The sequence below is a fragment of the Miscanthus floridulus genome, chromosome 10 (genome assembly GCF_019320115.1).
Source record: "Miscanthus floridulus cultivar M001 chromosome 10, ASM1932011v1, whole genome shotgun sequence".
NCBI classification, from domain to species: Eukaryota; Viridiplantae; Streptophyta; class Magnoliopsida; order Poales; family Poaceae; genus Miscanthus; species Miscanthus floridulus.
Genome location: NC_089589.1, coordinates 139,619,984 through 139,644,833, shown reverse-complemented (window position 1 = coordinate 139,644,833; position 24,850 = coordinate 139,619,984). Strand labels below are relative to the sequence as shown.

Sequence of the window (24,850 nt, the reverse complement as noted above, 5' to 3'; positions counted from 1 at the left end):
TTACCCTTGGATAACATTTATCATGTCTTGGTACTCTGTTTGCTCTTTTCTTAACGAGTCTAAGATGCTCAACCGACTATTGGCCATATCGATGACCATCAATATCCAGTGATTGCTGCATATGTTTTTATACACAAATATGATCGACATTAACTAGAGTCAACATATATATATGGGAGATAGCTTAGCTAGTAAACAAATAACTGAACAAATGTCCATATGATCAACATTAATTATTTAACACTCACTTGAAGTTGTAGGGGAAGAGTATGTCCTTATTTTGTTGGTTCACTAAGAACCTCATGAGATTTTTCTCGAGTTCAGCTTTCCATTGAGGCGGGGAATTAGGGTGTTTGAATACGATATTTGGATCAACGAAACCAACATCATTATCCTTTCTCTTTCTGAGTTCTGTCATCTCATATCTGCATATATAAAAATATAGTGTGAGGATATATAATTTATATATATATATGTAGCTTTATATATATACACTTTAATAGTAGAAAATAATCACACTTATAGACAATAGCAGCTAATGAGACTTTTGTCGAGAGAGTTCAGGTGGCATAGTTGGTGTAATTCTAACAACTCAACATTAATAACGTCATCGCCACGGAAGTAATGTTGGTTTCTAACTTTGACAGAAACAAAGTTCTCTCTCCGTTCACACGCCGCCATGTACCACTTGTTTAGCAGGTACATTTGCGTACCCAGTTCACCTAAGGCCTCAGGGTTGTATAGACTCTTTCCATGTTCAAATTTCTTCCAAGGATCCACTTTTGGAGTAGATGGTCCTTCAGCGAGCACTTGGGCAAGGTCCAAACCGGTATCCTCATAAAACCGAATCATTTCCTCGAAATCGATGTCCGGTAAGTCTAAGTTTGAACCATATTCATTACGAATGACAAGAGGGGGGACTGATTGTTGTGATTGTTGTCCGAGTTGTGCAACACCTTTCCTTGCTCTAGTCTTTTTCTGCGCCGCCTCAAATGACTTGGTGAGAGAGCGGTCGTAGTCTGATTTTGGCTGGGTCATTTGAGATTCCTGTTTTTTCTGGTCCACCTTCTTTCTTAGAAGATCTGGAGCTAGGTAGAAGTACGGTTTCTCCGGGTTCTCCCTCGCTTCTCGTTGCTTTCTTACTTTTTCGAAGAAACTTTTCACATCTTTTTTGTACTGTATCCTTTAATTTCTTTTCACTTTTCTTGTAAGACAGTTTTTGGGGAATAACTGGATTAGAGAAGGCTTTCTTCTTTGTCGGCTGGTGGGCCAACGGCTTCGTTTGCGGGGTGGACCTCTTAGGAGCTGGCTGCTTCTTGATCATCAAGGGAGGCGGGGCAGCCGTTGGAGACCTCCTTGGAGGTGGTGGCGGTGGAGACCTCCTTGGAGGCGTTGGAGACCTCCTTGGAGGTGGCGGCGGTGCATAATCATTGTCCGGAGCACTATGATGATCTAGAGATTGAATAATTGGACTTAGGTTGGTGGAGGCCCTGCTGTGTAAGTACAAAAAAGAATAATTAGGTATAAGAAATATTGTTATTATTAATCATGCATGTCAATAGAAAATTAGTGAAAATTTTGTTTTGTTCACTTTTGTCCGCACCTATTGTCTGGCAGTTGAGGAAGCGGCGGTGGACTAGAGACCCTGGGAATAATGATGTAGCGCTTGCACCACAGTATGAATGTCTTCTCTGCTTCTCCTAGAGTCTTCTCCCCATCACCTCCTGGAATGTCAAGAGCCAGATCACTAAAACCTTTGTTAACTCTATCCACTGAGATGCTAACATATCCAGGTGGTATTATTGCCCCATGGATTCTTGGTGTCTTGGTAGGATCTGGAGGAGAAAAAACACCGAGAGCCACCATGATTGTGGCATTCTCTTTTGGAATATGTAGCTCACATGATGTAACGGTGCAGTGATGTCATCCATGGGGAAACGTAGCATTGCGTCAACTTGATTTGGCAACTCTGTGGAAGCGCAGCTGGTTTTCAACTGATCAGGGGGCTAATATTAATGTTGATTCCTGGATCTGATGCCTGCCTTTGGGCACTCATTGCTATTTGCACTTGCTTTATGATTTCGTCCTGCATTCTAGCTTTAGAGTTTTGGGCCATGAACCAGCTTCCCGGTCTCTAGGTCCAGTCTTCCTCCATGAGCGAAAAACCAATTCTTCGCGCGTTTGGGCCAATTGAGTGATTCTGGTGTGATACCCTTGGCAAGAATGTCCGCTTCCATTTTTTCCCACTTGGGAATGGCAGTCGCGTAGCCACCTGATCCCATGCCATGATGGTATACCTTCTGTCGGGCATTCTCTTGGTTCCTTCTCACCCGTTCCTCACCCTCTTCTGATGTCTTATACTGTACAAAATCATTCCAGTAGGGCCTCAACTTCGCGAGCGGGCCACTAGTATTGAAATTGGGTGTTAGGTTCTTCTTGACGTATTTCGTGTATAGGGATTTCTTCCAAGTCTAAAATTGTGTGGCCATCTTCTTCATAGCCCACTTTCAAACTAGTTACTTCAATTCATCATCATTGATAGCATCATAATCATCCGCTTGCAACATGAAATGTTGAAGGATATCATCCCAAATTAAATTCTTATCAAGATCAGAGACAAAACTAACATGAGGCTCATTGATCTTTTGCTTCCATTCACGGGCACTGATCGGAAGTCTGTCCCTTACAAGGCACCCACAGTGTTGCATGACTTTCCTTGCATGTGGACCAAGTGGTTCGCCTGTCTCGATATTGAATTCCGATATTATGTAGCGCCCCTCCAATGGCTTTTTCGAGCCTCGAATATTTTTGCTTTTCGCCGTTGTGGTCATCGATCCAGAGGTCTACATATAAAAAAGAATAAATAAATATCATGTGTACACATAATAGATGATAGATATTCAAATATATATATATAATATTTAAATATATATACCTCGTCAGTATTTTCTTGCACAATATTTTCTTGGTCATCTTCAAGAGCTAGGTATTGACTCCCGTCATCTACATCCTACTGGTCACCATCGGCAAATTGAGTGCCGGTGTTGATAATATCCATCATTTCTTCATTCATGTTGTCTCTCGGGGCAGCCATCTAGCTTTTACACCACTAGATATATCTATAAAAAATAAAAATTATATCTATCAAATATCCATCAAATTCTAGCTCAAAAACATGTTTAAATAAATAACCATCCGTACTAGTTGACTTTGCTTACATGATCATCTCGACGAGCATTTCTCCACCGGACGGCATCGTACTTGGCCACGGAAGAGCTCCGATTCTATGAGGAAGGGAACACGGTCTTCCACGACCGTTGCCGCTCTCCCTCGTAGAATCAAAGCTCCTCCTTGACGTCCGTTACCGCTCGGTAGAGAACATGCTAGCTGAGATAAACATGGTCCGCAAGTTCAACTAGTACGGATTTTCTACAATTTTCTAACTATTTTCTAAGTTTTTTATTTTATGGAAAAATTAATTCTAAAAAATAAAAGGCATGATTTCTAAGTATTTCATTTCATGGAAAAATTAATTCTAAGTGACCTGCTCGACGTCGGCGAGCTCGCGGGCGTTTCATGGAAAAATTAATTCTAAGTGACCTGCTCGACAAAATTGAGAAAAACACATGCTCTCATGACCTCACACATCTTCTAAGATCACGTAAGCTTCCGTACTAGTTTACCTTGCTTACGTGGTCATCTTGGCAGGCATTTCTCCACCAGACGGCACCGTACTTGGCCACGAAAGAGCTCCGATTCTACGAGGAAGGGAACACGGTCTTCCACGACCGTTGCCGCTCTCTCTCGTAGAATCAAAGCTCTTCCTTGACATCCATTACCGCTCGGTAGAGAACATGCTAGCCAAGATGAACACGGTCCACAAGTTCAACTAGTATGGATTTTCTACAATTTTCTAACTAGTCCGCGCCAAGGAGGCGGAGGTATGCCCGCCCAAGCACGAGAACTACGTGCCCTGCTACTACAATGTCACGGACGCCGTCGAATGTCTCAGATCTGGGGGCCGGCGTCATCATAAGCTACCGCACAAAAAGGAGGAAATGACGAGACACCGGGCCGCGCCCATGCTCCACTGAGCTCGATGGTTCAGCGCAAAATCGCATTACAAGATTGCCAGCACGAGGGCTCAGCACACGCATCCATCCGATTACAAAAGGTTGGAGCAATTAATCCATCATAAACGGATTATATATGGTAGCGGCAGTGGCTCACATCCAAGGTGTCAAACGCGAGGTCCAGCTCCTGCAGCCAAAAAACATGTTAGAGACTTAGACTTTACTAAAAAATAGTAATAATCTGTTTCATTACAGGACTGGGAAGGCTATCACTATTCCTACAATCAGAAAGAATATTTTGCCTCTTAAGAGCAGTAAGTATGGTTAGGTGAAATCAAATATCGCCATGCAAAAGTAGCAGACTAGCTAAATTGTTACCCTCAACCTTAAGTGGCATGGGTAATTGACCGGTAATAACAGTGGTACATGTCTTTGCCATTTAATTTGATCATCGACACGCACATGCAAATACATATTACATAGGGCCAGACACAAGCATAAATATCAGTATGAATTCATGGCCTCAGTCGCCCACATTCTAGCACCAAGGAGCCTAACATATAAACAGAAGTATGCACCAATTGCAAAGGCTACTAGCTAGCACCAAATCGAAGCGATACATTCATTGAGCAACGGCACTGAACAAGTTGGCCATACAACAGCAAGAGAGTGCAGAGGAAGAGGGAGACCGGGCCAAACCTGGAGAAGACGTGCCGTAATAGAGATGCTGTGGTCTGCTGCGGATCTTGGAGAAGACTGCGTCTCGCGGATCTAACACAAGAACGAGGGCTTCAAAGTTCAAACATAGCACAGAGAGGAGGATGAAGAAGGGGATGAATTGGAGGAGATAGACACCTTGAAGAACCTTGAACCGCTTGGGGGCGAGGTGGGTCGGGGACGAGGACGACGCGAGGCGTGCGTTGGCTAGCCGGAGAAGAAGTGCATGTGCGCGTGGGGCCGGTGATAGCGTGCGCGTGTGACGAGGCAAGGCTAGGGTGGTCGCCTAGGGGCGGCGGCGCTGCTGGATCGAATTGATCTGGTGGAGAAGATGAGGCGATGGAGAAGAAGGCTTGGCGGCTACTGGATCCGGTTGGAGAAGAAGGCGGCTGAGACAGAGGATGAGAACTAAGGGAGAAGGGCGTGGTTTATAAAGGGAGACCTGTAGTCTCGGGTGATGGTTAGAACCAGGACTAAAGGTTCTTTAGTCCCGGGTGATGGTTAGAATCAGGACTAATGGTCTGACCTTTAGTCCCGGGTGTAGCCACGGCCCAGGAGTAAAGGGGATTTTGGCGGGCCGCGAAAATGCAGCTTACCTTTAGTAGTCCCGGGTGATGGTTAGAACCGGGACTAAAGGTCTAACCTTTAGTCCCGGGTGGTTGGTCCACCCGAGAGTAAAGGTGGGCTACAGTTTGGCTTCCCGCCAGTTTGTAGAAGTTTTTCCTTTTTTATATATTTCTTTTATATAAATATGCAGAGAGTTGTTAATTGCCTAGTAAATAAAATATTAGCAAAAAAATTACAAAAAGAATTTCGGGACCTGGTTTTGCATTATTGTACATAAAAAAAATCTGTAACCTAAACTCTTTTGTTTTACCGTATAAATATTTAACACAGTGTAAATAATAATCATAATTTTCACCATGCAAAAATATACTACTTAATTAAAATCATTAAAACTATTGCTTTTCGATAGGAAATTAGTTTTCACATCTTATTGACGTTGATCATTTGTTTTTTCATCACACATTCTCCACAGGAAATCCACCGTCAAGCAGAAAATTCATTTAAATCATAGAAAATAAGAATACACGACAAAAATATGAATACACTATATATATCAAGCGGGCACAGTAGTGAACTTCTTAACGTATATCCCTTGGTTATGATCGCGCCGTAACCATGGAGTGTCCTCATCATTTAGCTGGATGCTTGGGTCTTTGTTCACTGTGAAGGGTGGAATTCGGTCATCCTTTTCATAATCTTCTGATATGTCTAACTTGTCTTCAATTCCGATGATGTTTCTTTTCCCTGAAAGAACTATGTGGCGCTTTGGCTCATTGATTGGGTCATTGTTGTTTTTCCCTCTATTCGGTTTTGTAGACATGTCCTTGATATAGAACACCTGATTCACATCCTTGGCAAGGATGAACGGTTCGTCTTTGTACCCAATATTGTTGAGGTCCACGGTTGTCATTCCATACTAGTTGTCCACTGCTACCCCGCCTCCAGTCGCCTTTACCCATTGGCACTTGAACAAAGGTACCTTAAAAGTAGGTGCATAGTTTAGTTCCCATATCTCCTCTATGCGGCCATAATATGTTTGCTTATTTCCATTAGGGTCGGTGGCATCTATGCGGACACCACTGTTTTGGTTGGTGCTCCTTTTATCTTGGGCTACTGTGTAAATTGTATTCCCATTTATCTCGTACCCTTTGTATGTGAGGATATGCCACGATGGCTGCCTAGCCAACAAATACAGTTGCTCATCAATACTCTCATCACCCTGACATTCTTTTCGCAACCAGTCACTAAAAGTTTCCATGTGCTAACACGTAATCCAAGCTTTAGACTTCCCTGGAAACTTAGATCGGAGCAACTCTTTATGTGTCTCGATATACGGATCCACCAAGGAGAAGTTTTACAGAACTATGTAGTGTGCTTTATTAAAATAATTGTCCTGCGTACCAATATATGTTTTCTTCCCTAGTGTCCCCTTTCCACTTAGTCTCCTCTCGTGTCGCGATTTAGGAACACCAATCGGGTCAAGGTCGGGAATAAAGTCAACACAAAACTCAATGACCTCCTCTGTTCCATAGCCCTTGGCGATGCTTCCTTTGGCCGAGCACGGTTGTGAACATATTTATTTAGGACTCCCATGAACCTCTCAAAGGGGAACATGTTGTGTAGGAACACAGGACCGAGAATGCTAATCTCCTTGACCAGGTGAACTAGGAGGTGTGTCATGATATTAAAGAAGGAAGGAGGGAACACCAACTCAAAGCTGACAAGACATTGAACCACATCATTCTATAGTTTAGCTAGATCCATTGGATCGATTGCCTTCTGAGAAATTGCATTGAGGAATGCACATAGCTTCACGGTGGCTAGACGTACATTTGAAGGTAGAATTCCTCTTAATGCAACTGGAAGCAATTGCGTCATGAGCACGTGGTAGTCATGGGACTTTAAGTTTAGGAATTTCTTCTCTGGCACATTTATTATACCCTTTATATTCAAGGAGAATCCAGATGGTACCTTGATGCTTGCTAGGCATTCAAATATGCTTTCCTTCTCTTCTTTGCTAAGAGTGTAGCTGGCAGGACTTAAGTAATGGCGTCCATCATCTGTCTTCTCTGGATGTAGGTTGTCTTGTTCTTTCAAACATCGCATGTCCTGTCGTGCTTCAAGTGTGTCCTTAGGCTTTCCATACACACCCATGAAGCCTAGCAGGTTCACACAAAGATTCTTCATCAGGTGCAACACGTCGATCGCGCTATGGACCTCTAGGACTTACCAATAGGGTAGCTCCTAAAATATGGACTTCTTCTTCCACATGGGTGCGTGACCATCGGCGTCGTTCGGAATAGGTTCGCTGCCATGTGCCTTTCCAAATACTACTTTCACATCCTTGATCATATTGAGTACATCCTCACCAGTTCGGTTGCCCGGCTTGGTCTGGTGGTCTGCCTTACCTTAAAAATGATTGCCTTTCTTTCTTAGGGGGTGATTCGCAGGAAGAAATCGACGATGGCCAAGGTACACGACCTTTCAACATTTTTTCAAGAATATACCTTTAATGTCATCGAAACAGTACGTGCATGCATTATATCCCTTGTTTGATTGTCATGAAAGATTACTTAGAGCAGGCCAATCATTGATTGTTACGAACAACAATGCTCGCAGGTCAAAGTGCTCCAGTTTGTGCTCATCCCACACACGTACACCTGGTCTATTCTACAAAAGTAGAAGTTCTTCAACTAGTGGCCTCAAGTATACATCGATGTCGTTGCCAGGTTGCCTTGGGCCTTAGAAGAGCACTGGCATCATAATAAACTTATGCTTCATGCATAACTAGGGAGGAAGGTTGTAGATACATAGAGTAATAGGCCAAGTGCTATGACTACTGCTCTGCTCCCCGAAAGGATTCATACCATTCGTACTTAAAGCAAACCTTAAGTTTCTTGCGTCATTTGCAAACTCCGGAAATTCTCTATCGATTGCTCTCCACTGGGACCCATTAGCAGGGTGTCTCAACATATTATCTACCTTACGGTCTTCTTTGTGCCATCGCAATAACTTTGCATGGTCTTTGTTTCTGAACAGACGTTTCAAGCGTGGTATTATAGAGCATACCACATAATCTTGGTAGGGATTTTCTTCGTGGGACGTTCGCCCTCAACATCACTAGGGTCATCTCGCCTGATCTTATACCGCGATGCATGACATACCGGGCATGCATCTAACTTCTCGTACTCCTCGCCATGGTAGAGGATGCAGTCATTAGGACATGCATGTATCTTCTGGATTTCTAATCCCCAAGGGCAGACTACCTGTTTTGCTTCGTACGTAGTGACGGGCAATTCGTTATCCTTCGGAAGCATCTTCTTTTGGATTTTTAGTAACTCCCCAAATCCCTTGTTAGATACACCATTCTTTGTCTTCCATTGCAGCAATTCCAGTGTGGTACCCAACTTTTTCGGTCCCGCATCACAAGTTGGGTATAGCAATTTCTTGTGATCCTCTAGCATGCGCTCGAACTTGATCTTCTCCTTTTCAATTTCGCATTCTCTTTGTGCGTCATGAATGGCCTGACCAAGATCATCAGCGGGCTCATCTTCTGCCACTACCTCTTCTTCAGCTTCCCCCATTGCAGTATCATTGAAGGCACCATATTCAGCAATAATGTCATCATCGTCCCATTGTTCTTCTTCACCTTCTTCCATTACAACCCCGGTTTCTCCGTGCTTCGTCCAACAAATATAGTTTGGCATGAAACCCGACTTCAACAAGTGTGAATGAAGACTCCTTGAGCTAGCATATTCCTTCAAATTCTTACATATGGCACATGGGCAGCACATGAAACCATCGTGTTTGTTTGCCTCGGCCACACGTAAGAAAGAATGCACGCCCTCAATGAACTCTTGGGAGCGGCGATCAGCATTATACATCCAATGCCGGCTCATCTGTATTACATGACATACATACCATATTAAAACCTAGAACATAATTAGTTAATTATACGACATGATGCCACCACACAAGGTATTAATTTATGAAAGTCTCGCTACAATGTAGACAATCCCAACTGCCACTAAAAAAACTAAAGCTAAAATGCACTTCAGCAGCATAAGGATTTCGCGACCAATCCCAACTAAAACAGACAGATCATGCGTTTGTTCAACATCTATGGGCTTCTTCCACAGGATCACTGCCTCATCAACCGCCATAGCCGCCTATGCAAGAGAGTTTTACACGTGTTCAACATACTCTTCCTCCCAGTACCAGCCTGAACATCCAGTGCCATCCCACTGAAATTAAAACAAAAAATTAGAACTTTAATCACAATCATCATGAAAATAAGTATAAATTAACCATAATCATCAAATGCGATAAAATAACTCATATTGCGATCCGGACACTTTGTAGAAGATACGGCCCTTGTTGGGACACTCCTTCCTCACCCGGTACTCCATCACAATCTTCTCCTCACACTTGCCGCATGCAATGAGAGGGAGGTCCGGCCTCAGTCATTTTGGAACCCAATGAGAGGCCGAGGACCCAGAAGCAGTTGACATCTACTCTCTATACTCATTTTTAATATAATATAAATTTCTCATTTTATAAAAAAATAAAATTAAAAAAATTCTAAAATTCTCTATATCTCTAAACCATGAAGTGTGCTATGCATGCTAGAAATGAAAGCTGAATACTAGTTTTGAATAACTACTTTAACCTTCCTTCATCCAAATATGCAAACTTTAAAGTGATTTTGAGCTTAAATGGCTTACAAATAAAAAAACCCACCATAAAAAACCACATATATCTAGTCCACAAAATGAGATATGCTACTGATGAAACATGAGAGTATAAAGTTGGTAACCTTTAGAACCGAAGAATCGATGGAGCAATCGAAGAAATCTTGTGATTACCGGCGATGAGGAAGAAGAGAGGCCGGCGATGAAGCAAGAACACTGAGCTCGAAGTGGCTCGGGCTTGGGGAGGAAGAAGGGCTATATAGGAGGGGACCTTTAGTCCCGGTTGGAGACAGAAATCGAGACTAAAGGTCCCTTTCTAGTCCCGGACGGAGCCTCCAGCCGGGAGTAGACTTTTACTCCCGGTTGGAGGGACCAACCGGGAGTAAAAGTTAACCTTTAGTCCCAGTTGGTAGCTCCAACCGGGACTAAAGGTCCCCTGCAGCAAAACCCTACCGCAGTAGCCGTTGGGCAGGGACCGTTAGTCTCGGTTGGAGCTACAAACCAGGACTAAAGGTCTCTCCAGTCCCGGGCGCGAAAAATACCGAGACTAAAGCCAAATTTCGAGCTGGATCAAAGGTCGTTTCTCTACTAGTGAGTAATCTAATGATACCTATCACACACCATAAATATTAATAACCTCTTGTATTATTTGGTCAAAGTTGATATTGTTTAACTCTTCTAGGATGTGAAAATGACATTCTTTGGCTTTGCAGGACGGAGGGAGATGATAGTAGTAGTAAATTGACGAGTAGCATGGTGTGTGTTTGGTTTTGGGACTAGATGGGATGGGTTGGACCCAACCCTATTTTCTAAGGATGGGATGGACCAATTTCTTGTTTGGTTGGGGGTCAGGTTGATCCTAATTTTTTTGTTTCGTTGTAGTGCTGGGTTGAGAGGGATGAACATTTGACAAGCAAGGCCCACACGTCATTCTATGAGCCTTCCGGTTGCCTATGTGCCGCCCGCGCCACTCCCGCGTGATCTGACGCTCCTCTACACACGTGCGGCCCATGGCCGCTGCTCCAACGTGTCGTGCGGCTGCGGCTGTCGCTCCTCTGTGCATCACGCTGCCATCGTTCCCGCTCATCTGTGTGTCGTCATCACGAACACAAAGTGGGTTCACCTAGTTTCTCCGTTTTGTAGGGATAATGTGAGCCCGCATCTAGAGAGAATATTCTTTATGTGGGATGACCTTAACCAACTACTCTCTGAACCAAATACTCCAAAAAAAATGGGTCCAAGTGTCGAAACCATTCCAACACCCTAGAGCCAAACACATGATTAATTCCTTGTTGCATTAGTTACCCCTTAAAACCAATTAATTTTCCTCAATAGCTAAATGCACCGTTACTTTCCAAATCAAACGTAGTGTCTACTTATTTTACCGAATCAGATTGACAATGTTTCTCCAAAAAAAAACATGTTCTGTTACAGTATAAATAAACTAAAATTTAAAAATGTTCGTAATTTTGTCCAGAAATGCAAATATCAATCCCATACTATGTAGTTGTGCTTATGTGAAAATGTACCTCTAAGATATGGTTGCACACTCAAGAACCGCATTTCATCACCAAAAAAGGAGACATCTGTCTTTTCTGGTGAGAGTATTGTTATCGGGTCATTATAGATGGTTTTTTCCCTCACATGGTAGTTTTATTGTATGCTATCTCATGGATATTAAAATATAAAACCTTAGAATTATCTAATCGTTCTTAAGAAATCGAGCCTTTTCATTTGGCTGCACTATATTTCTAAAATAGTAATTATAGTCACTTCATCATTTCTGAAAGAATTGAATTCTTCTGTTTGTTTCAGCATGGTCCCACTGATCATTCTCTGCCCATCTGTTTTGACGTTCATTTATGGATGTATTTCTTCTCTTTCCCATTTATTAGGCCTTGTTCGGTCTGGGCCGAAAATGGCCGGGGTCAGGGCGCAGCGTGGATCTTACCCCGGCCCACGATGGAATTTGCGTTCGGTCGGTTAGACCACCACACGGCGTCAACACGCGTGGAAGAAAGAAAGGAATCCTCGCCTGACGAGAGCGCACGCGAAGGTGGAAGAAATCCTTATTTCCCCCGCTATGGGCCAAAAGTGCAAAGCCCAACTTAGTTGCGCCAACAAGCCCATAGGGCCCGCCGCCCCTCCGCGCTCGCCGATTTATATACCAGGCCGTGGGCGGTGTCCCTTCCCGAACTCGCTGAATCCGGATCCCTCTCGAATCGAAAAATTAAAAAAAAAAGGGGGATCCCGTCGACTCGTCGAGGCGTGCCTCCGGTCCGCTGCCCCCCGCTCCCTAGTCCCTCCCCTATGGCGTCGGCGGCGATGCTCCGGTCCGCTGCCCGCTCGCTCCGGCTCCGGAAGCCCCTGGAGCGGGAGCGGTGCCTTCTGGCAAGGCGATTCCTCAGCAGCAGCTCCGTACTCACCGAGGTAACGAATCTCCTGCTTCCTCTTCCCTCGACTGGTTAGGGTTTGTCGAGTTAGGCGGTCTCACCTTAACGGAACGCCATGGGTTGTTGGATTGGGGCCCAGGGATTACGGATCTGTGGAATTGATGAGGGCATGCTAATTTTGTTGGACCCAATCACCTGCATTGCCCACCTGCTGTCTTAGGTTAATGCAAGTTGGTTCTTTTGGGGGTTTGCTCGAATTCGATTTGACTGATTGTCAAAGTTCTTTGGTTCAATTTAACTGCACCTCAGATCCGTCTACTCTGGTGTTTCTCTTTGGCTGCAGCCCCGGTGTGTTACTTCTAGGGTTAGGATTGGGTTTGCCCATAGTGGCTTAGCTGGTCAATTTGTAGGATTAGGGCCGTTATCTAACCGTTCATACCATTCACAATAGGTCATACATGGATAATGACAAAATTAAATCGTGAAATAAGTAATTTAGATGATATCTCAATTTTAGTTTCTCCTATGATAGTTTTTTTTTATGAACAACAACAAGGTGAACTTGAACCTATCCATACAAGTTAGACTTCTCAAAAAATTATATATATTAGGGATGTGGTCTGCAAATATATTTTTAAGGTCAATGTCTGCCAAAAAAAAAAACTTCTTTTTTGTGGTTCTAGTACAAATCTTGAGTCTACATGATGCAGTGCAAATACAGTTATGTAACTCGATCAAATTCGTGCAAATGATTCAAAGTTGAATTGAAATATATAGAGGCCTGTGAGTGAATGGAATATTCACTAGGCATCAATAACTTGACACTGTGTGCTCCTACTGAGTGTTGGCTGCTGCTCCGCGTGGTTCGTGTTGCACGCGTGCCACAGCCACACGGCTGGACTGAGTTCCTGACGGCATATGCCTCTGCCAAAAGTGGCACACTGGCTGTCTTGCACACCAGCAGCGCAGCCACACACGCACAGCGCACGCCCGCAGAGAGGGATCGGGTAGGCAAGGGGCAGCTCTGCAAGAGTGTGAGACTGACCGTTGAGAGGTGAGTTACGACCAGAGACTGGAGAGACACAGACGGACAGGTCTAGCACATCCAGGTTCAGGAAGTACTGGTCTCCGCCCGTATCACGACTCGTCGCCCTCGGCCTGCTATGCGAATTGCTAGGGCGAGTCCATCCATAGCAGAAAAGATTGGGCCATAGATATTTGGGGGCAGTACTGTGATTATTTGGGCTACGCCTAGGGCCACTGGCCCCTGTTTGCCCAGGTCCATTGTAGAGGGTGGGAAGCTGGGCTAGCTGCATGGCCGCTGCGGTTTGATTTTACAGGATATCTTGTCTTCCTGTGATCAATTGCGAACTAAATAATATACTGTGAAACTCTTGTCTTGTTTAAATAGCTGATGGATGGTAACATCGATGTATACATTATTATAAAGCTTAAACATTCAGAATATTCAAGTGCTTTGCCTTGATGAATTGCAAACTAAAGAAAGATTTTGTGAAGCTCTTGTTTTTCGTAAACGATAGAGGGATGCAGTGGCATATGTGAAGAAATTATTATAAGGCCTTGAATGTTCACAAATGGTTAACCGGAATGTGCAAGTGCTTAGATGGGTGTGAAGGGGTGAACGTTACTGGTGCTCCAATATATGAAACTTAATCAGACTTTTGTATTCTGAAACCGGGGGCAGAGAGAGGGAGACTTAATATGCATTGCAAAATGTGGTTATTCATGCACACAATTTTTTTGTAACAAATCCTTTCATCATACTCCTGCAGAGACACACATGTTCCCCCTCGAATAAGCCTTTGAAAGGCATCATGGAACAGAAAAGTCACGTTAATGAGAAGCCGGAAAACATTTATCCGGAAAACATTTATAAACGACTATTGATGAAGGTCGATAAGATTTCTGAAGGCTTGGATGAACACTCACGTTTACTTAAGGAGCTTGAGGCTGAGATAAAAGAAAATAACAAGTAAGCAACCACTTTTGTCGTCAACATATACATGCAAACCTTTTTTATGTGGTTATTACTCTTAACTGTTATTCATTTGACCTGCAGGCATGGTGGAGCCATAGACCTGACGCCATGGGTTGTGTCGATATCTTCTTGTTTGCTTTTCTTTGGCCTGTATAAATATGTTTAGCTGATTGACTCGGGAGGGGGAAATGTAGGTGCAAAACTCTTATTTAGTGCGAACTAGTGAATTCGCTGTTTCTTGTAAGAAACAGAGTGGATGTACTGGCTCAGATGTTCTATGATATAAAATAATGTATGATTTATGCTTGAACTCACTATTCTATTGGATGCTTGTTGTTTTTGCATTGATCTGGCTGGTGAATGTTATCAGGATTTGATCAAAAGTGTTGTTTTATTGGTGAATTTGAAAGTTTAGTGGCTGTGAACATGAACATACACCTGTACTCAGGGTGGGCTTATGGGGGCTAAGTAAATAGGTTGCAGGCCTCTTTGTGAGCCCCTGCACTCCTGGTACGAATTTAGTGACAGCTACACGTGTTTCTTTCCCAGAACTTCCTCACTTGATGAATTTGCAGCAGTTTCTTGTTTCTCTAAAGAATATCTGGGCCTGCAAGTAGAAAACCTGCAAGAGAAGTGATTCTATACTGCTATGAAGTGTACACTGATATAGTGCCTAAGACTATCTCCAACGAGCCGGACCTAAAAACAAGAGGCATTCGACGGTTTTGGGACCACACAGTGAAAGGGTCATGGACCTAAAAACTTTCCTTTTCCAATAGGCGACGCAAACGAGAAGCCGCTCGCCTCGCCGCGCTCCTCCGCCCGCTCATCGGGTCTTCTTTCGTACCCGCGGGTCCCCTTGCTCAGGTTGCTGTGCGGCGCCGCTGCCGCTTCCATGGGGGTGCTCGCGTGAGGTCCTCAACCGGGGAGGGCGGAAGCGGGGGCGGCGAGGGCGCCGGTGCTACGGCGTCTTGGCTGAGCTCGGCGGTGGGGGAGAAAGTGGACAAGCTTCTGTGCCGCGAAGAGAACCGGGCCCTGTTTGAGCGCCAGGAGGCCCCCGCGCGCCTCGCCCGCGAGGAAGTTCGCCGCCTCGAGAAGTGGCTCCGGCGCGAGATCTGGCGAGGCGTGGTGCCCCTTCGCGCGGACGAGTTCTTCTCCCTGCGGTCCGCCCTATTCCCTCTTCCCTTTTCCCTCCTCTTCTTCTCCCTGCTTCTCCCTCCCTTCAATCCGTGCCGAGGCAATAGCGCCGCCGAGCGCTCTCCCTTCCCCTTCTCCCCTTGCTGCCTCTCTCTCGTGGGAGACGGCCGCAGGCCGCCGGGGCCGTCGCCGGTGCTCCCTGGTCTGCACGGCGCCTTGCTTCTCTCTCTCTCTCCCCCTCGCTTTCTCTCTCTCTTGCGAACGGAAGGAACAGAGGAGCGTAGTGCCTCTGGGCGCGGACGAGCTCCGGCAGCGTGGAGACGCAGAAGGCGGAGAGAAGACGCTTATTTACGTCCCGTGTCGGCTCCCACTAAAAATGCATCGCTCCTTTGCCTACTCCGTTGGAGAAGTGTTTTATGCGGATAAAACACTGTAGACAACCCATTTTGGGTTTGGGTCACGCTATGCGTGATCTCTTGGAGTCACTCTAATAACCAGGTTATAAAAGGACTGCAAGCAACAAAAGCGAATCGTTATGAAGCCAAATCCCAACGGCCGACCAAATCCCAACGGCCGATTACTCATCTGTGTAATAAGTAGATAATGCACCTATTTAAATAAACGGAAAGTGTGAAGCCAGATCAAAATGAGTACCATTTCAGCCATGAAGCATCGTGAGGCATAATTTACTCATCTCTACTAACACTGTATTGACCTATGTGTGCTAAAATCAGGATAATGAAGCACCATAAAACATAGGAAGAGATAGCTTTAAGTCAGTAGAAAGCCTTGGGGTACATATTTGTAATTTTAGTTAGTTTTTTTTTTTAAATCAAATTCTGGTAGAACTATTCAAGGGCCTCCTACCATAATGCCCAAGCAAATGGCATCCTGCTTTATAGTACTCTAGCAGCTACCACATCAGGGTAAGAAGCAACGATACAGACTTAAGCCACAATCGGATTGCTTTGCATCTGCCAGGGTAGTGAGATGTAGTAGTCGCTTTGAGACATCTGCTCCAGGCTCATCTCAAACCCCCCAGTCTATCCTCCTTGGGTCCCATGAACTCCGGAAGGTAACCATAAAAGTCGTGTGATGCAGTGTTTCTCTGATCCACTACCACTACCAGCATATTCAGACACCAGCAGGTCAGGTCAGTCTCTCCATCTGTGCTCGGAGGTGGAGGTGGGGTTGCAGAGCAGACGAAGAAGAGCGTCATGCCTTCCTCGGCCCTCGCCGGGTCGCCGTCGCCTGCACCGCCCATCCATCAGCGGTGTGGTGGTGTTCAGCTGCCCATCTCTGCTGGGCTTCGAACCGACTGAAGAACCGAAACGACCACGACAATGGCCAGTGGCCTGGAGGAAGACGGCGAGGCGGACGTAGGGTGGCACCATGGTGTCGGAGGCGACGTCCTCCGAAGATTGACCTCGCCGGTGGCGTGGTCCACCACCACGTTCTGGTACACACAGTTGCTGACCGGCACCTTTCCTTGAGTAAATACTGGGCTGCAATTAGCAATGGGACCGTAATTATTGGAAATCGATGAACCTGATGGTCACAGACTCACATTTCCTGCAGGTGTAGAGAAGCAACTTGATCCCCTTGTCTTCCTTGGGATACAGTATGCAAGCATTGCCGCCCAGAAAAGCACAGATAGGCTTTCCTCATGAATCAATCGATCTCTTGGGCAAAGTTCAAAGTGAAAGAGAGAGATTAACTTGATGGGCACATGAACCACTCAATGATCAGCTCACCACCGACGGCTGAACTTCATGGTGCCAGCCTATGGCTGCTGCTCGTATATCAGCTCCTCTGCTCTCTCTGTATCGGTGGGTGATCCAGCTGAAGCCAGAGGGCAACCAAGCCAAGTACTGATGCTATTTGTTTCTAGTAAATAGAGATATCACAGATGGCAAAGAAAGGCAAATACCTGCAAGAAGCGTTTAAATTAAAAATAAAATAAAATGATTCGCAGAATCTCAGCTGACCTTGCCGATGCCAGGTCGGTCTGCAGTGTACGTGGAGGAATCTGGTGGAAAGAGAATTTTGATTCTGCTCCTGTAAAGACACCGAATTTTGTATTCCCAGCCATGATCCATTCTTCAGCCAGGCAGCCTCCTCCATGAGACCATGACTTGCAGGGAGATAGACGACGACACGTGGACACCAACCAGGCCGGCCTACGCAGGATCCCGGCTGAAACGTTCTCCGCCGGGAGGAAAAGCTTAGTCAGACTCGGAACGTAACATTTCAGTAGCCAACTGACGGTTACAAACGGCGGAGAGTTTTGTCTCCAATCCAGCCTCAACGCCCAGCACCCGAACGTCTGGCGCCAGGACGTGTGCGAATGCACAAAACGGCCCCCGCGTACAGAAATAACGCCAGCGTGCGTGCATGCGTCTCCATCCGCTGCCTATCTCCTCCATATCACCATTCCGCCGCCGCCCTGCCATCTCAGGCGCTCTCCCTCTCTGCAAGCCCCACGCCGTGCCCCCTTCGCAGGCCCCTGCCGCACCATGCAACGCCGCGCGTGTTTCGTGCTGCACGCGGGGCCTACGCCGCTCGAGCGACAAGAGGGGAAGGGCGGTGTCACCTCAGATTCGAAAAGACCCGGTCATGGCGTCGTATGGATGCCCTGCCGGCTCTAGGAGAGACGATGCAGCAGAAGGTGAGGAGGAGAGATGCAACACCTGATCTACTTTTAAAATATCCAAAGACAATAATTGCAACATACGTCTGATGGTAGTTGAAACACTTTAAACATAGGGCCGGTTGATTCCGGTTGCCGGGGGGTGGGGGAGAGCCGCCCAGTCCCCTGCAACACCGCCGCTTCACCTCCATGGATCATGCTCGTATATCAGCTCCTTCGCAGGCCCTTGCCGCGCCATGCAACGCCGCGCGCGTTTCGTGCTGCACGCGGGGCCTACGCCGCTCGAGCGACAAGAGGGGAAGGGCAGTGTCACCTCAGATTCAAAAAGACCCGGTCATGGCGTCGTATGGATGCCCTGCTGGCTCTGGGAGAGACGATGCAGCAGAAGGTGAGGAGGAAAGATGCAACACCCGATCTACTTTTGAAATATGCAAAGACAACAATTGCAACATACGTCTGATGGCGGTTGAAATACTTGAAACATAGGGCCAGTCGATTCCGGCTGCCGGGGGTGGGGGAGAGCCGTCCACTCCCCTACAGCACCGCCGCTCCACCTCCATGGATCGTGCTCGTGATCCATGGATCTCGCTGGGGTGGGGGAGACGGCCACCGGATCCGCAGGCGTTGGGCGCTCTCGGTGGGTGAGGACGCCGGGGTGGGGGGAGGGTTGCCGTCGAGGTAGGAGAAGGGGCTGCGGGGGTGGGGGAGTGCGCTGCCGCCGGCCAGGGAGGCAAACATGGCCATGCATCGGGGGGTAGCGCGCGGAGCGCGAGTGCAGAAGGAGAGGAGGAAGCGAGGGACTGGATGCGGGAGTGAGCGAGTGAGTGAGGCGAGTTGGGTAACAGATGTTTCGAGAGGCCACAAGCCTGTTGGGCTGTGAAGGCCCAGAATGATGCGTCCAGCGCGAACACGCCCGGACGGATGCTCTCACAGAAGCATTATTGTTTTTATTGACACGTTCTGAGCCCGAACTTGTTTGGCAAAACGAACGCGTGTTTGGTGACGGCAGCCCGCTACTCCGGTCTGGCCATCTGGGCTCCTCGAAGCCATCAAGTTGGGGGCGGGCGCATTGGCGGATCCAGGGGGGGGGGGGGGGGGGGGGGGGGGGGGGGCTGCAGCCCCCCCCCGGGAGAGTGATTTTGCCTTGATATTACTGTAGAAAAAATGTGATTTCATCGTTAATCTTCAACATTTGTTCTAAATCTCTATTGATTAGCCCCCCCTGAGGTGCTCATCCTGGATCCGCCACTGGGCGGGCGCCACCTTTGTGCGTCTGGGTTCCGGCAAGATACGCGTACCACTGTCTACTGGGGGAGGAATGACGAGCACCGTAACCAAAGACGTGGCAAATGGCAATCAGGGTAGGGGAGAAAGACATTCACGTCCGCCTGGCCCGGGGATCCCTGAGAGGCTAAGTGAGCCAAGTTATTGTTAGAAATAATCCACGGCACGTAGTGGCATGTGTGTGTGCGCCGCGTCATGGCGGTGTGCATGTCTGGCTATTTTTGGGTGATGATTGAGTCGTGTGTGTCTCTTGGATGGCAGTGTCGTGTGTGCCTCCTGGATGGCATGCAATGGCTAAGACCGAGTCTAGTTGGAGTAGTGGCGTGCGTGGCGTCGATTTGCATGGTGGAAGCCGCATTGTCCGGATGAGCAAGTGGCTAACGGTGTTGCTACGCGAGTCCTACGAATCATGGCGCGAAGGCCGGCATGGAGGCGAGCTCCATGGCCTATAAGTAGCCCCGTGCTCCTCTGTATTTGAATTCATTAGCCAAGTCCAGTGAATATATAGCCAAGATACTGACGAGTTTGTCGCCGCGGCATTCGTCGCTGGAAAATAGTGTGTCTATTGTGCTTCTTCTACCTCTCGCCAAGAGGGTTGGCGTGTTTGTTTGAGTGGTTCCTGGGCGAAGCCAACAGTTATTGTGAGACAGCTCTCTCTCTCTCTCTCTCCGGGAGTCCACACACAGACACAGCCTTGTGATTGTGAATCAGCATTCACCGCATGAGAAGCGATGAAGCCCACCAGAACATAACAACACGTGATTGTCAGCGTCATCAGAAAGATGAGCCCAGATGGCCGAGAGGCCATGCCAGCGGCCCACAAACAAACCTGGGACTTGGAACCAGCGATCGCGCGCCTTCCATTAAAAATTAAAAATCCGGGAAAGCAAGAAGCGACGCAGCAAACGAACGTCCCGAATGACACACATTTGGTACAGACTACAGAGTCAGGCACCTGACGACAGCTGCAGCTCAATGCTCATTGGATTCTGGGCGCGCCAGACCCGAGACGCAAGGGTCAAATCCAGCAGCTTTCGCGGGGAGGGAATCCTGCGTGCGATGCGATGCAAGGGCATGCCCTGCCACGACCAGACAGACACTTGGCGCAGAGTGGCAACAGTGAAGGGGTCAACGGTGCCGGAGAAGAGACAGCTGCGTTGCGAACGACACCGATCAGACATCCCCGGAGGACAAGGGTGACGGACGGTTGTCAGGAGGCAAACTATCATCCGAGTCTGATGGCATATTCCAATCCTACCATGGATCTCCAGCACATCCACCCCCGAGTCCCGAACACGATGATAATGCAACGGTTCGTTTAATCAAATAAAAAAATAATAATAATGCAACGGTTCAAGCTTGGAGTGAATAATGATTTGAGAAGGAAGGAAGGAAGAGGGTGGCAAGGAATGTGCGGCTCCGGCGGCCGCCTCCCTCTGGCTCTGCGTGGATACACCATGCAGCACAAACCAAACGGCCAAGGTCCTTTCCCTTCGGCGAACCGTCGACGAAGAACCGGCCAACACTCTGAATTCTGAATCGCAATGGGACACACGACAGAGGTAGTCATGGCCTTGGCCATGGGTTGATGACGCCCGCGCTTCCAAAGAAGCATCAACGGCGGCGACTGTGACTTCGAATAGAGTGGGAGGAATTATACGATTTTTTTTAAAAAAAATAAAAACAAAGAGCACCCGATACGGAAAAGCAACCCATCGAGCTGCGTGTGCCTGTGCGTCATCCCAATTCTCACCATCCAGATTGGAGATACGGAAAGCAGCCCACAAAAAATCCTTCCTTTTTCTTTCATTTCAAAAGTGCATAAAAATTATATTGCCAATTCCATTTTAATTATATTCTTTTTTCTTAATGTTAATAAAAAAAAGAAGAAAATTCTGGTTTTTTCTTTCCAAAATTCGATATAGGCTGAGAGACAATCAGATCGATTTTTGTGATTCGTTAGTTAAGGTTCGCCGTGATAGTGAATTTTGATTGCCTCACTTCCTTGCATAGCTGAAAGCCTACGAGAGTTCTCATTGATGACAACTAGTTAGCACACCAATTAGCAGCTGTGCTGCTTAGGGCACCCACGATGTTAGAGTCAGCTACTCTTCTCCAACAGTGTTGCACATATATGTCTTTTAACATGGATAACCCCACGTGACACTCTCACATAACTTTAAAATGCGTGCAAGAGCTAGTTTTTCTCTCTCTTTCATTAAAATACGAAAAAAAATTCTTAGAACTATCTTAAGAGCCACCCATTACGGGTGCCCTTAGATCTAGACTTGCTAATTTTTTAGTTGCTAATAACCACTCCATTATTAATGTAGATCCAAAACAGGCCCAACCCAGCTACTCAAAAGTAAACAACGCACTGCAAATAACACTATAGAAAAAAAATAAGTGAAGTATTAATCAAATAAATAAAAGACAAAATACAAAAAAATGACCCGCAAATAAGCTCGTGGCACAACGGTTATCACATGGATGGGGATCCAAAGGCCAAAGCTCATCTCTGGGTAGGTTGATAGTTTTCTCAGCTTGAGACAAGGGACGTCCACACCCGATTTGCCCCTTGTGAAAACGAAACGAGGTCAGCGATAGCGATAACGATACGTGCCAAAAGCCAAAAGGCGCGCTGCGTTCTGTTTTCCGATAGCTTTTGGCCAATGGGAGCCCGATGGATCGCCAGGATCCGGGGATGACCAATCGTCCCCTCCACCACGACACGATCCGCCGTCCACGTACCGTACGCCCATCCAAGCTCAAGCTAAGCGCGCTGCGCGCGGAATCCGGCCGATGTGATGTCAATTCACGAATTCAAGTCGCCGAGGTGCCAGGCCTCGCTGAGCTGCGTACCTTGCAGCGTAAAGCATATTCCATTGCCCTGTTCGCTTGGTTATAAGACGTATTTTTTCAGCCAATGAATAATATTTTTCTCTCACAACAAATTAGTCAACGGTACTTTCAGCCATGGCTTATCAGCCAAGCGAACATAGCATGAAATCCTCCCCGTCCAAGATGTCAATCGGGGATCTAGCACCGTGGGAGGATAAAAAAAAAGGACGCAAGCAGAACGTGGGATCCCGCAGTGGATTACACACCATCTTCCGTGTTCTCACTCTCGTTTGCATGCACGATATGATTGGGTCGGAGCTGAGGAATCCTGCACTACTATAGAAACGATTTTTAGCAACGGGACTTTTTTTAGAGCAGCTCCACCACCAACCGCCTCAACAGTGGGCGTGCTCGGGACCCATGAGACCAACCGCCCCTACAAATCTAACAGTAGGGGCGGCTGGTGATACGAGCCGTCCCTACACATGGGTCGATTTATAGGGGCGGCCCACTCAACAGCCGCCCTTGGTGTTGCGATTTGTAGGGGCGGCTCAATCACCCATAACGCAGAGGGCAGATGCTCGTGCGCGTGTAGGGAGAAGCCGGAGACAGGGCCGTCTCTGGGGACATCCGAGCGTTAACATGACTGTTCGGGTATTTGCCTTAGACTTAGCTGTATGTCATCTTTAAGATGGTATACATGAAAGAAAATCGTTTGGAGAGCAAACATGGAGAAAACAGCTCGGAGAAACATCATGGAGATATATGAAGGTTGGAGAGTATTTAGAAAAATATTAAAGCGTGACTTAGCTTTAAACAGAACGTCTGGTTGGCGGCGTATGTCGTAATCTGGTCGGCGACGCAGGCAGCTCGCTTAGCGGCTCGCTTGACGGCTGGAACGAAGTTGATCTCGTGTTGAAGTAGGACGGACGTAGTCGGAGTTTGGCGGTGTCAATCCGCGTACGAAGACGTGCGCCGTGGTTGTCGAAGGATGTCGACGCGATCTGTCGAGTTGCCGCGAAGGATGTTGATCTTGAGTTACGCTATCTGGTTCGCCAGGGATCAGCGTGCACGAGCCCCACGGTGGACGCCAACTGTCGACAAAAGATGCTCGGCAGTCCTCCGAGGAGTATCACACGAAGGTAGATTGATCGGTAGAGGTACACGTAATCAGAAACCGGATGGTGACACAAGGCGCAGAGACAGCGATTTAGACAGGTTCGGGCCGTCTGATCGACGTGATACCCTACGTCCTGTGTCTTTGGTGTATTGTATTGAGATGTATGTAGATAGATGTCCACTAGGGGACCCTGCCTCTCCTTATATACTCTGGAGGGGTAGGGTTACAAGAAAAGTATCCTATTTGGTACTATAGAATATCTTGCGGTGCACGTTGGCCAGTGCCGTGCACGCCTTGATCTTGTGGGTACCGGGGGTCATATCCCCCACGCTCATGGAAAGCCAAAAAAAAAATGCTCCTGCTGGTAATCTTCATAACTCACCAAGTCATCAATGTGCTGTCGTAATTGTAGGCTCATATCTTGGTAACCATATTATATTCTCTATTGATATCAATGGCTCTATCTGTGGGAATTGGTGGACAGCAAACTCTGCCATCCAATGAACTATGACTTCTACATGTGTTTGCATGCTGTGGAATGATCGTAAGTGCTACCTTCATTTAGATTTGGCCTGCAGGCACTTGATGTAGTTTTGGGTCTATGCGCATAGTTTAGCCAGAGATGTCCTGCATTATTGCCATATATGAAGGAACCATGAGCCATTTTAAACTGCAAGGCTTACATGTCATGTCACATCCGTGGGGGAGTGACCTGATGGGGTAGCTGTGGGAGGTCGCTAGCCGTTCAGTCGCCGGTTTCCTGCCCATGGTGACTGGTGGTGAGAAAGGAAGCAGGGGAGGAGATAACAGAGAAGGGGAGGTGAGAATGGGATTGACTGTAATTGCTTGTTTATTCCTTGATCACCACTGGATATAAAGGGTTTACAAGCATAATCCTCTCCTAAACTGTTGCCTGTCTAATTCAAGCTTTCCTGATTGATCCCTCAGTGCTCTCCTGCCTAATTAGCCCCTGTGACGGTGTCTATAGCTGTTGCCAACCATACCATGTCTTCAGTGAGAAAATTCTTATAATTGTATTGCTCCAGTAGATGGCCAAATTGGATGGAGTTGTATGTGGCTTCTTATGCTGCTGGCACCTCATTTAGCTTACTTTTTATGGTTTTATTGGGCTAAATTGCACTACTTTTTATCTAGCGAGAATTCTAGATCCATTGAAACTTCATTATGCTATTCTGAGTTTGCCTAGGTAGACAATTATTTCTTTGTGTTAACTGATAGAGCTCAGCACATGCCCTTTTGCTAGGGAACCCTGATGATCTGCAGGAGCTGGTGCATTCGCCCTCCTTTCTGCTCCCATCTGACTCCAAAACTTTTGCTCCCTTCTTTGTATGGAACTTTTCTGCTTGTATGTGATTTT

General features: G+C 46.8%; 1 protein-coding gene across 1 annotated transcript; it reads left to right on the top strand.

The window, feature by feature from the left end:
• Positions 1-12,248: 12,248 nt before the first annotated feature.
• Positions 12,249-14,750, top strand: LOC136485860 (uncharacterized). Its single transcript, XM_066482679.1, has 3 exons — positions 12,249-12,478; positions 14,235-14,434; positions 14,522-14,750. The coding sequence occupies exons 1-3, from the start codon at positions 12,359-12,361 to the stop codon at positions 14,604-14,606; spliced, it is 405 nt and encodes a 134-aa protein (XP_066338776.1). The 5' UTR covers positions 12,249-12,358; the 3' UTR covers positions 14,607-14,750.
• Positions 14,751-24,850: the final 10,100 nt, after the last annotated feature.

Bases quoted from the DNA above. Each gene is read 5' to 3' on its own strand.
- LOC136485860 (XM_066482679.1), top strand. From the start codon at position 12,359: ATGGCGTCGGCGGCGATGCTCCGGTCCGCTGCCCGCTCGCTCCGGCTC. The intron at 12,479-14,234 runs GTAACGAATCTC...ATACTCCTGCAG, and splicing joins GCAGCTCCGTACTCACCGAG to AGACACACATGTTCCCCCTC. The intron at 14,435-14,521 runs GTAAGCAACCAC...TTTGACCTGCAG, and splicing joins GAGATAAAAGAAAATAACAA to GCATGGTGGAGCCATAGACC.